Source organism: Strigops habroptila, chromosome 4 (assembly GCF_004027225.2).
Source record: "Strigops habroptila isolate Jane chromosome 4, bStrHab1.2.pri, whole genome shotgun sequence".
Classification (NCBI taxonomy): Eukaryota; Metazoa; Chordata; class Aves; order Psittaciformes; family Psittacidae; genus Strigops; species Strigops habroptila.
Window position 1 is genome coordinate 53,620,922 of NC_046358.1, and position 13,377 is coordinate 53,634,298.

The following is a 13,377-nucleotide window of genomic DNA, read 5'->3' on the forward strand; positions in this document are numbered from 1 at the left end:
AGGCTTCCTTGCTTGAGGCGCAGAAGGGAAGGGCCACGTTTCACACATTCATGGAACTTAAAGCAACAACTTGTAACAGCAAGCAAATATTTTTCTCTTTGGAGTTGTTGATATGGATCTCTAAGGTTATGGTAACTTGGAAAATTGAGGGTAAACAACTGAAATTGTAACATTTAGGGAGGGCTGCACTGGATTAAATAGCCTGGATTTTGTTAAAACTACTGCTATGTATCTGAAGCCACCTGTGATTGTAGAGTTGTGTGGGTTTGGTTTGTTTGTTTGGGTTTTTTTTACTTTGGAATAATGAGACGGTGGATTTCATCAAAATAAAAGGACCATTCCTTTAGGGAAGATTTGTGAAAGATATTTAACATTGAACAGAAGATGTGGCAAAATTAAAAAGTTGAGATAATCTTTTTCCTTTAAAAAAAAAACCCCAACCCTGTCTCAGCAGTGTTTCATGCCATTAGCTTTTGTGTAGGGTAGCAGGATTAGTTTTATAAACAGCAGTTTAAATTACTAATTTTATTTTAGTGTCATTACAAGAGCTTTCAAGCCAACTATATTCTCTTCAGTTTTTTGGAAAGTAAGATGAATCTTTCCCTATTAAGCTGAAGTACATCTGTACAGTAACTTGGAGGAAATATGAAAAAGTGTTTCAGGATTGATATGACTTAGTAATATCTATATTATTGCTAGGGCAAATGTGGATGACATTTGATTAAATTCAACTAGCCTAGAGTTACAAAGGCATTCCACATTGAATATGTTCAAATATTGAATATAGAGGAATTTCCAAATTCCTCTAGTTTGCAGTGGAATTTCATAAATTATTTTAGTGTGCAGAAATACTTGTCAATATTTTATGTGCTGTAATAATTCAATCAGTGTTACTAAGTGTATCTGTAAGTCTTGTGGTTTTGCAGCTAATATAGAGGTTCAAGTGCACGCTTTAACCAAAAGCTCCTAACATGCATTATATCAGTTCCTAAATAAGCAATTTAATTGCTTGAATTGTAAGATGTTGTCTGTGTTTTGTCTGAATAAATTGCTGTATTAAATGAGCTGGGAAAATTGGCTTGTGTATGCATGTCTCAGTGAGAATTTCTTTAATTTGTTCTGTATGGTATTTATGGTAAATGAAATGTATCAGTTAAGAGAAAATGAAAAGCTGAAATTTCTTACTATGAAAAACAAAAGCACTGCACTTTTAGCCTTAATAGTGTGAAAAAGTGATAGGAGAATTTCAGTAAAAATCAGAGAGTGCCTTTAGAGTTTGCTGCACTATAGCCCATTGTGGCAGTGTAACAGTTTTACCCAAAATTCAAGAAACAGTCAATGAACCTGAGAAGTTTTTTTTAAAGGTATCAGGAAAAGATACAGTAAATTTTCTGGGGGGAAATGAAAGGGCTCTCTGACTCTTTTTAACTTCCTTTACAGGCTGTTCATACAGGTATGCGGGCATATATTTATAATAGGAATTCTGTTATTGGCTCTCAGGCAGAGCATTCAGGGATGCGGACATACTACTTCAGTGCAGATACCCAGGAGGATATGAATGGCTGGATCCGGGCTATGAATCAAGCTGCTCTTATGCAAACACGCTCTTCTTCACTGAAGAGGCAAGTTCATTACAGAAATTGTTAGCTTGTAAAAATTTTTTTCATCTATTTTATACATATGTGTAAAAATCGGATTGGTGATTTCTGAAAGTGTATGCAGGAAAGCTTTATGCATACATTTGTAAATGTATGCATGAAACTCATTCCCATTTTAAGGAAATAATTATTTTTGATTTACATTCTGTTGCAAATCAGTTAGCTAACATTAATTAAGAAAACCTGGTGTTCAATATTTGTGTGTACACTCAAATTGTGTACCCACATTTACTGACATGGATTAATTTCTGTGTGTATATAGTTTTTTAGGGAATTTCAGTTAAAAAGTTAGAGGTCTTGTGAGCAAATTAATACACCTTCAACAGCCAATTGATAGCCTTGAGGAGAGATAAGTAAAAAGGGAAAGACAGAAGAATAATGAGTTGTATCAAATGAACTAGGACTTTTAGAACTAGGATTAAAATGCTGTTCAGAGTGAAAGAATGTTAAAAATAGGTAAATCATAAGTGCATAATTATGGATAGTAAGTAATTTCTGAAGGTATTAAATGCTTTTTTTCACTTACTTTGGTGGCCTTTAATACTTGTAAAAGGTTTTTTTCTTTTTCTCTGTGTAAAAACAAAGCGCTGTTACAAAAGGAGGATGTCCTTTGTCCTGTTGTTCCTAATTGGTGCTAGAGGCAAACGAATTCAGCTGTGCCTTCTTGTGCTTCCAGTTTTTCCCTTTTCTTAAAATTGATGTAGCCTTCTTGATGTTTTGACTTAGGAATGTGATGCTTTCCTTACAACTCCTTGTGAAAGAACACTCTGTACTGTGAGACAGACAACCTTGCTTTTAACCGCTGGAGCTGTGAGGATTAAAATGTCAGGGTGCAATTTCTTAGAGTATCTTGCACTGCTGCTTGCTTTTTACAAGTAAAATATAAGTGAAGGACCAACATCTTTCCCACAACTTTACATCCTGTATGAATTCATGTTAAGTGTTTCTGGATTTAAATTCCAAGTAACACGTAACTTGTTACCTCGTTTTTCTTTATCTTCTTTATAAGGATAGGGATAATTGAAAGAAAAACTGGGGAAGTCTGGCATGTTGGAAGTATTGATCCAGTGTCCCTCCCCCAGTTGACTCTTCATTTTGAGACTGAAGTTAAAATAATTGTTTCATGGCACTTACTCAGAGTTCACCTTCCATAAAGCTATAAGGAAGCTGGACTTAGTTTCAGAGAAGATGAGGTGCTACTCTGAGATCAATAATGCTCCATTGAATTGCAAGACAAAAACTGTTGTCAAGAAGCTTATCACTATAAGGAGATGAAGAAGATTGCAAATTAAGTACGTTATGTGTCAAAACGAACATAAATATTTTAAGATCCTTAGACATTATATAGTGGGTTGTAAGTTTAATATCAAGATTTCTGGTACAGATTTTTGGAAATATTTAGGCAATAAGGTAAATAAGCAAAATGGTGTGCATTGCAGCATGTATTAGGAGTGATGGAGATTATTTTTAATTTTTTTTTTTTTAGGAATAGCTTCCAAGTTAGAAATTCCCTGGTCAATGATAGTACTGACTCAAATGCAGATACTGTTCTGTCCTCTTGGCCAGAAATAAGTAGTCCCTTAGGCATCTACAAAGATATGAAAGACTTTTTTTGCTTTGCAATGAGCAGTTGGCAGTTTGGTTTTGTTTTTTTGGCTTTCAGTGTTTCCTAGGATAGGAAGGCTTTCTTTTTTTCATTTTTTTGTACCCAATATTGCACAAGTTTAACACTTCTTTCATACATTATTAGTATTTTGAGTCATTTTTACAGGTGCATATAAATGATTTCTGCTTCCTTGATAACAATGTAAAAGTAATTTTCTCTAATTGGAATAACAACTGAGTTTTGCTGAGCATATCTATCTTAACATGTCAAATTAAGCAGAGCCTGGAGAAGGTGCTTTTGTGGGTATCTTTTCTAAAATAGTAACAAGACCACATCAACCTTTCAGAGTTAAGTGGTGTTCATTATTTTCTTTTCAGAGAAACTGAAAAAGTGGATCAGCAAGCTGTTCCCCAAGTCAATCATGTGGATGCCTGTAAAGAATGTGTGAAGGCAGAGATTACAGATACAAAAGAAAGTTATCAAAAATCAGCTGAAATGGTCGGATATGATAAGCGTGAGGAGATAAGAAGAGAAAAAGAGGAGGAGGAGCATTATGTCCACAGAAAAGAAACTCCAGAAACTAAGGGAAAGCCTAAGCATGCGTTAACAGAAGCTGATTCATTATTTCCAGACTTAACGAATGCATCATGGTCCCACGTAGCTTACCCTCAGCCAGCTGAGAAGAATGGAACGCTTCCTAGTTCATTAAGTATGAGTGCTGGTCCAGTGGAGCAGAATGGTACCAGCTCATATAAAAGAGGGTTTGTTCCCAGAACAAATCCAGATAAACAGATTCAAAGAAAAAGTAACATGGCTCAAGTGGAGCACTGGGTAAAAGTCCAAAAAGGAGACACAAGAAGGTTAGTAATAAGCCCATCTTTAAATAGACTGCCAAGTGTCATTTTCTTAAATGCAAGGACAATGTGTATTAGTAATATGTTTAGTGCAAATCAGAATGATATGTAAGACAATTTACTTACTCTTCGAGTGCAGAATGGTATTTTTCAAATGTTTATCTCATGGGAAGGTTCAGTATGAAATTGGCTAATCAAATTCCTTTAATGTTCTCACTATATTGCAACTAGAAAAAGCGAGATTAAAGTGGTTATTTTTTTTATTGATTTTAATCACTACGGTTGCTTAAAACTTAAAAAAATTTGCTACAGTTGAAAAGCCAGAAAGTGAAGTGCAGCCCTTCTAAACAACTACACAATACAAATTATAGATAATTGTTTGTTTTCCACTTAAAGAATGCTGACATTTTTTTTTTCTTCTGCCTTCTGTTCCTGTTCCAAGCATCCATTCACTCTTCTGTATCAGATCACTGCACTCAGAGTCACAGTGTGTGCATCTCATATTGAAAGATCTCCGCATATTCATTTAGTTAATGAAGAGGTCCTAGGATGTTGCCATGGTCTCCAGGATTCTCTTTTCCCTTTTCAGTCCCTGAAAATTACATACATTGTCCCAAGAGGTGGAATACACACTGGAATGCTTTTGTAATTTGAAAATCTTAAAATTGCTTTACTTTTAAAGTGTGCAGTCAGATTAGGTACCAGTTGGAAAAATGAAGTGATGTCTATGTTGAAAAAATGAAGAATGTCACCTTGTGTCAAGTGTCAGGAAAGACAGTTCAGGTCTGTGATGCATGTGAGGAGTTTTCAAATATGGGTAGTCTACTGAATTACTACTTTATATTTGCTAAAATCTGATAATAATATAGAATAATAGGAGACATTAGCATGTGGTTTTTAGGAGGGAGAAAACATTTGGGACATTTTTTTTAATGCTTATTGAAGCTAATGTTTGTCACTTTGGATCCAGTGATAAATTTAAGGCTTGTTAATTCTGTTTGGAAGTCCATTCTTGTACTCTCTTATGTTTGTAATTACCCTTGAAGAAGTTTTCATACTTTCATACTTTTTTTCACTTCATACTCGCTCAGCTGGAGCTGCTAAGCACTCAGTGAAACTTTGCAGGAGTTAACTACGGTTATGTAACCAAAATATAACTATATATAAATACAGAGAGATAAATTTTCTTCTTACCCTAACCACTTACTTTATGTTCTGTTTTAGCTCAGTTGACCTTGTTTTCTTTGTCTTTCCCTGCCAAATGCTGTTTTATTTGCTATATTCAGAATAAATTGCACATTACCTTCCCGAAGATTAATGGATAGATCTTTTAAATGACACCTTCTCTGAAGCTGCTGAGGTTCTTGCAGTGCATTTAACTGATGGATAGAAGTCACATGTTCGTTGTCAAATGTCTTCTTGATTACAGGATATAGAAATTTAAGATAGAGATGGTAATTCGATTGACATTCCATTTTCATTTTAATAAGTATGTGCATTAATGTCTTAATGCTCCATGTTGACTGTTATTCCACCTGAAATGAAGAACCTCTGAAGAGTTAGAAGCCTTTATAATTTTTGAACGCAGAATAAATACAGTTTTATTTGTTTCCTGTCAGGTGTATAAAGTTGCAGTGCTTGCCAGCAAGTTGATTATGAGAGGAAAGAACCCTTTGAGCTAGAGTCTTCACACAAATACAGCAGTTGTTTGTGTAATTATTTGCAGAGATTGCACCTTTTATGTAGATATTTAGATCTTTCAAATAGATATTTTACTTCTTTTTATAAAGCACTCAGAACTCTTTGCCTGTGGTCAGTTTGGAGATTCACTTCTCTTGGGCAATGACACTACAGTCAGATCCAGTGTAGTCATCTAACCCTACTCTGTTCTCAGGAAAGGAGAATACCTGCTTTGGCGAGGTTCATGCTAGCCTTTGAGAGAGATGTAGAGAATTGGAAGAAGGTTTGAAAGGAGGCTTTTAGGAGATTTCAGTTTTGAGTAATTAAAGGTCAGGACCATTAAACAGCAGCTGTCCAGAAATTATTAGTCTTTGATCTGATTCCTGTGCCTGGATAGACATAATGAATGGATAATTGTAAAAAATCTGCTATTTCTAGCAGTTCATTTGCACTCAAAAATATATATATAAATCTGATAAATGCAAGCTTAATATTTCCCAACTAAGTGCCATCATGTTGAGGAATTTCCTTCCTTGAAAATAGTTTTAAACATTTCTTGTTATGCAGAACTTTCCATTCCTTCCTGATTTGCTTAAAGAAGAAACATGTCCTTGTTAGCTTCTGTGCATTCTCATGAATGGGCATAGTGGTTCCAATAATTGTATTTGTTTTCTTTTGAACATTTGTCTTCTTTTTACAGTATCTACTGTGTGGTTGCTTCCCATTGCAGACCCTTAATGATTTTCATGGCCAATAATCATATAATATGGCATGAAGCCATTTTTCACTCTTCAGTGTCTGCTTTCTTTTTTATATTCTTTATACCTCATCATTCAAGTGAGGGAGATTCTCAAGAACAGCTGCTTTTGCTCATTTTTACTCTTGATCCGTGAGAAAGCAATTGTCCACAGTCAGTGACTCATTTGAGTCATTTGGGACATTGTTCCTTTCCTATTATGAGGAATTGGTAGATCATCTTAGTACCCATTTTTATATAATGCACATTATTTTTAAGGGTCTGAAAGTTTGTGTGGTAGAGATGCCTCCTGCTTGAAGCCTGTCATCTTAGCTGGAGGCTTCTCCCTACTTCATATACAGAGAAATTGCAACCTGCCTGTATGTAGGCAGTTGCCTCTAAAGTTCAGCTTTGAATTCGACTTTCCCTCTGCAATGTAATGCATGTGCACTTCCCAGCTGCTCAGAGTGCTGCTTCCATCCAAAGAGTTTTTAGTTCCTCTTGCACAAATTCTTCCTTTTCTAAAAGAAAGGCATGATTTCCACCACCACCCCTGCAAAAATAAACCCAAACCCCTTCAAAACCAAGAACAAAATAAACAAAACCCCAAAACCAACCAATCAAAAACAAACAAAAAAGCCCCACCAAAACCACACAAGGAAACAAAACAAAAAACCCACAAAACCAAAAACCCAACCAACAAACCAACCAAAAAAAGACCAACAACCTCCTAACACTCATGGGGTCTTCGATTTTTTTTAGACTGTTTTGGCTCCTAAAGCTGCTAGCTCTGATGACTTCATTGACTTGCATTAATTCTGGCTGATTTCAATACTTTACCCTTTCATGTCCGATTAGAAAATAACCACACACAGATGGTTTGCAACATTTTCCTTGCCCATGGCAGGGGGTTTGGAACTAGGTGATCTTAAGGTCCTTTCCAACCCAAACCATTCTATGATTCTATGATTTAATAGTTTGGCAATGCCTTCATAAAGGCTGCACCAGTTTGGTGTACAGGAATGGTCAAGCTCTCTTCCCCGTTTTTCCACAGAGAAATCACCAAAAGGATCTGTAATGCTTGTCTCAGATGTCATTTCAAGGCATAACCCGCTCCAAGCTTTCTCAGCTCTCATTCCGATCCAGAGAAAACACGTTTCTACCAACCACTGATTTTTCATGTGGAAAGAATTGGCAGTACAGTACAGAACATGCAGAGTACCCATGATATAACGAGCTAGGCAAAGAAAAGAGGTTACTTAACCACTAAATGCTGATCTTTGAGTTGCCTCTGTTCATACTACCTGCTGGCATTCATTGTGAAATTTGAGGTAGTATCGATGCTCTGTGGTATGAGAGAGAAGAGCTTTTACAAATTTGTAATCCTCCATGCAGCACAGGGCGGTTATTCTGCTTTTTGGCATGAGGAATTATGTATTCTTTCAAGAGCATCCATATTTCAAGACAGCCCAACAGTGCCAAATCCTGCAAGTAGAAGGAGATGGAGGCAGGTAGTGAGCAGCAGTTACTGGTAGCAGTTCTATTCCCCCTGCTTCTGTTAATCTTGGATGCTGAACAAAGATGCTCCTTTCCATCCTGTCCTTTCTTTTATGTGGAATTCCTGCAGTTCCCGAAGTATCAGGTGTCTCTCTCCTGCAGAGAGTGGAGTCTACTGAGAGGAGTGGTGAACGTGATCTGAGTTTCTGCATTTGTGGGGGTTTTTTATTGGGTTTTTTGTTTTTGGTTTTTTTTTGGTGTGTTTTTTTTTTTTTTTTAATCGTTGGTCTGTGGCAAGTCTAGCAGAATAGTTTTCTGTGTGGAGATCCCGAATTAATGGGAGGATGACTGCAACTGCAGAGCCCCCTGATGTTTAACTGGAGAATCAGAAATTAGTTTGTGGATGAGGCTATGGAAAGGTTTTGACTTCAAAGTAGGAGAGGGAGCTAACTATGGTTTGTCAAAGCCTTTGCTTTCTTAACTACCTACTAAAAGATGTAATTTCTACAGTTTAAGTATTGATGGATACAGTACTAAAACCAGGATATAATGCCTCTTAATATTCTAGTTTGTTAATGAGTTTTGTTGCGAAAAGGCTTGTTGCTTGAAACAGTAGAACCAGTAGCGTTAGGTCAGATGAAGGTAAATCATACAGACCTGGAGACTTTGAGCTGTTTCTTACCTTCTTTTTGCGTCATTTATATGAAGAAAAATTATCTGAGATACTCATTCTGTAAGTTGTGAGATTTCCTCTTGCCCTTCAAGGTAATCTTTTCTAACGAGTGTGCATTTGTTGTTCGTAAACTGCACCACCTAGTGGCTTTCGGTGGAAAGAAATATTTTTGTTTACAGATTTGCTCTTTAAACACAACAATAATTCCTTTCTTCATGTTCTCGACATTCTTTTTGACCTAAGTACATAATACTGCTGTCCCCTAAGTTTATTTCTTCCTAGATTAGACACCAAATTAAAAGCCTGTATTTATACTGTTTGCATCTTTGCATGAATACAGTGTAATGTTTTTGTGCAGGGTAGATTTCATTAATATTACTTTGTTAATATTTTTTTAAATGACTCTTGTATGTCCTGTCTTGTAGCTCCTCTGCTAATGTCATTAGAGATTTTGTATTTTTTTTATCATTCCCTTCTGCTCATGAGTGTATGCTAAAATTTACCCTTTCCCCCCCCCCCTCCTTTACAGCCTTGCTTCTGATCAGACTCTTACACGTCAGGGTCCCAATCCACCTTTTCCTGAAAACTATCACACTTTGCCAAAGAATACCAGGCAGCCTTCAGGGAGCTCACCACCACCACCAAACCGCAATTTGCCGAGTGACTACAAATATGCACAAGATCGTGTTAGCCACTTGAAGATGTCCCAGGAGGAAAGGAAAGCAAATAAGGATGGAACTGTGTGGCAGCTATATGAATGGCAGCAGAGACAGCAATTTAAACATGGCAGCCCCACTGCCCCACTTTATGTAGGTTCTTCAGACTTTATTGATCGTGGTAAGTCAAAAAGTTCATTTGATGTTCCACGATCAATATCTGTTCCACCGTCTCCATCTGATATTCCTCCACCTGGACCTCCAAAAAGCTTCCTCCCAAGGAGACCACACACTCCTGCAGAAAGGCTTACAGTTAAACCATCTGATGAAAGACAGACTATAGACGTTCCTTTTGCTGGATCACCCAGGAAGATACGAAGTCATGCTGTAAAGGTTTGTATGCAGTATAACTGATTTCAAACTATTCTACGTGTGGTGTGATACACTGATAATTTAATTTAGTGATTTTTCATTTCACACAAGTTATAGAAGTTAATACAGTAGATAATTTTCTCCTAAAGCTCTTTATCTTTCTGATTCTTTCAGGGGGTTTTTTTGGTGGGTTTTTTTTGGTTTATTTTTTGGTTTTTTTTTTTTTTTTTTTTTTTTTTTTTGTTGTTAGGAAAGGAAAATTCATGGCACATCACATTGGTTCGGAATATTTTTATTCAAAAACTGAAGGCATATGTTTATATGTATGAAATATATAAATTAAAGTATTTTAATGTATAGAGTAGGTAGGCAAGAATTTAAAACTCAGCAGGATGAATTCTTCATTGATTATTTACTTATGCTTGTAGCCTTCAGTGTTTGCCATATTTGCTTTCTCTATATGTTTTGCTATTGTAGTTAGTCTTACAGCTGATTCAGATTTTAGTTATGGCTAAAAACATAATAGTTTTTCATGCATTTGATAGTTTAAGCTCTTTGCAGAGCATTATCGGTAGGCTAACCGAAATCAAATAGTGTTAGTCTGAAACTTTAACCTTCTGCAGAATTTCAGTGTGGGGTTTTTTTTAAGCACTGTGTTGTTGGCACTTCTTAATCAGAGGTGACAGAGGTTTCCCTGTTCGGTACTTAATGTAGCTCTCCTTGCCTAAGGAAATTGGGGAAATTCAGGATTCAATCAATGTAGGATTCGCTTGTCTTGGTAGTTCTTACACTAGAATAAGTGAAAATGAAAGCCTCTATTCTTTGACAGCAACCATGGGCTCTGATGGGGAAAGTATTTGCAATGAAAGAGACTTGTAAATTCAGATACCCAGCATGGGTTCAGAACCGTGACTTTAGGTTGCATGCCAGCTTCATGCATGGTTTAGACTTTTTACCTGGCGTATATGTTCTGTAGGTGTCAGATGTCTTTCAGCATTTATAGAGGTATAATACACCATCAGAGGATTAATTAGTGATGTGCAGCACTGGAAATGAATAGTTTTCTTTTAACGCCTGATATTGATTTCTCCATGTGTAAGTTGAAGAAGCATTACATCCCTTTCAAAGGAATGTACAGCAGTCTTTTCCCTTCCTGTGCAATGTGGCTACGTATATTTTACTCATAAAACTCTTTTATGTCATCCTGGTTTTAGTAATATAGGAAAACACAGTTTTCCTCATCTGTAAAACTTCTCAGTGAAACTTCTTTAAAAGTTTCTGGAGAAAATGCTCATGTTTTTGTATGTAAGCACACAGTGTCATTTACATTTAAATGTATATGTCTTCAGAATTTTGTGATACTCCCGCCTCCCTGGAATGCTTTATTAAATTCCATCCAGTTACACTTAAAAAAAAAATAATAAAAAAATAAAAAAAGGCAGAACAAAACAGCATTCAGTGAAATTCAGGTTCAGGAATAAAAATAAATCATGAGACATTTAGTCTGCCTTGAAGAAAGCCATAAAAGTTTGGCATTAAGAGAAGGATGAAAGAACAGATGTGCAGTAGGTTTTCATAGCAGAAAGTGGCAGATCAAATATTATTTAAAAAAACCCTGGTATTAATGGAACTCATTGCCACAAGGTGTCACTCATGTTAGTAGCTTAGTGTTCCCTGGCTAAAAGAGGCCATTCACAGTTGTTGCTGTATGGAGTACAAACCTGCAAAAGCACACCGGCCTTTCTCTGGGAGACATTAGGGGTGTGTGTGTGCGGGGGTGGGGGAACTTTATGAGTATTTTCTTTATGTGCTGGAAGCCACTTTGCATGTTCTGCTGAAGCATCTTGTGCTGCCAGAATCCACTGATCTGCCCAGCATCACAGGTGCTAAATTTGCATTTGTTCATTTGTAAGTTTTACATAATCATCAAAGGATCTGGCTGGCCCATGAATGTTACCCTCATCTAAGCATGCCATGAATTCAAATAGAAAACTTGTGGCAGGAGTGCATATCTTCTGAATTTTCGCTCAAGTACAACATACCTCTCACTTGAGACAATCCTTACAATTCTGGCTGTGGCTTCTTACAGAGCTCAACTCACATTGATCGGCGCTCTATGCCTGCCATGGGCTACATGACACATACTGTGAGTGCACCCAGTTTGCATGGCAAGTCGGTAAGTTGAGAGAGCAGATACTTTTCCCTTTTGCTTTTGTGTCATCATAGTACTGCAATGAGGTTTTAAAATACTGCTCATTCCATAGTACTTGTATTTTTATTAGATAAAACATTACTAGCTTAGAATCATAGGATGGTTTGGGTTGGAAAGGACCTTAAGATCGTCTAGTTCCAACTCCCTGCCATGGGCAGGAACGCCTCACACTAGACCATGTTGCCCAAGGCTCTGTACAGACTGGCCCTTGAACACTGCCAGGGATGGAGCATTTACTGTTTCTTTAGGCAACCTGTTTCAGTGCCTCACCACCCTCACAATAAAGAACTTCTTTCTTATATCTAACCTGAACTTCCCCTATTTTAGTTTAAACCCACTACCCCTTGTCCTATCACTACAGTCCCTGATGAAGAGTCTCTCACCAACATCCTCGCAGGCTCCCTTCAGATACTGGAAGGCTGCTATGAGGTCTCCACACAGCCTCCTCTTCTCCAGGCTGAACAGCCCCATCTTTCTCAGCCTGTCTTCATATAACTTGAATGAGAGCTTAATCTTACCCAGCTCCCAGTAAAGCCCGTAGGAATTTTCCTGTTATCTGCAATGTGAACAAGGGTGAGCTGTCTGTTATTACAGGACCCAACATTTTTATGTTTATTTGACCAAATGCAGAGTTAATTAAATAATTGCTTAATCATGTCAAGTAACTGCTTTCTGGGCACTGAGGTGAAAAATGTAATTACAGTTACTCTCCCTGAAGACTGCTAATTTCCTCTTTACAATGTGTCTAAATACCTGCAGCCTGAAGAGCTAACATTGCTTCTCATTCGATTAAGGAGACATCAGGCTAAGTTGGCTAGTATACGAAATTACACAATCGCACAGTTACTGCAGCATTTGCCAACTAATTCCACCTATCAGGTCAGCTGCTGCGTGGCTCATCTGTGCCGTATGACATTTTGTGACTCTGCAGATGCTTTATTAGTGGCATGCTTGAGTCTGTGCTTTCTTGCCCATTCTTTGGCATTCTACAATTCCCAGGTTTATTTGTGTTTTTTCTTTGTTGCTGTATTTGCTATAAAAGATGAGCATTTTAAGTTACAGGGCACACTGCTTATGTTTCAGTGTTATGTATACTTTCTTTTTATATTATTTCTGAAAATGCTGCATATTCAGAAATGTGAGTTAAAATACTAGATAAGTTCATTCTAAAGCAAAACCATTTGTTTGTGCTGCTTTCATGATGAGATTGGCTCCCTGTGCCACATGCTGCTTCACCTGCCAGTCGAAATGCATCAGCCGGTCTGTACATTCATATGAGCTTGTAACTGTGTCAGTTCTGCAGGTGAATGTTGGTTCATAAAGGCTCAGGGGCATCTTGGATTATCAACAATGCTCTTGATTGCACTCATGTATGAAACTTTTAAATGTGAGATCAAACAGAAATGTAGTTCTAGAGCTCTTTGGTTCTTGTT

The 13,377-nt window shown here is 37.1% G+C and overlaps 1 protein-coding gene across 2 annotated transcripts in view; it reads left to right on the plus strand.

Moving 5' to 3' along the window:
• Window positions 1-13,377, plus strand: part of PLEKHA7 (pleckstrin homology domain containing A7) — a 154,933-nt gene that overhangs the window by 111,027 nt on the left and 30,529 nt on the right. For both annotated transcript variants that reach the window (XM_030481372.1, XM_030481373.1), the window contains exons 9-12: window positions 1,441-1,622; window positions 3,642-4,124; window positions 9,234-9,753; window positions 11,822-11,908. In XM_030481372.1, the coding sequence (XP_030337232.1) occupies window positions 1,441-1,622; window positions 3,642-4,124; window positions 9,234-9,753; window positions 11,822-11,908 (1,272 nt within the window). The remainder of the gene's footprint in view (window positions 1-1,440; window positions 1,623-3,641; window positions 4,125-9,233; window positions 9,754-11,821; window positions 11,909-13,377) is intronic.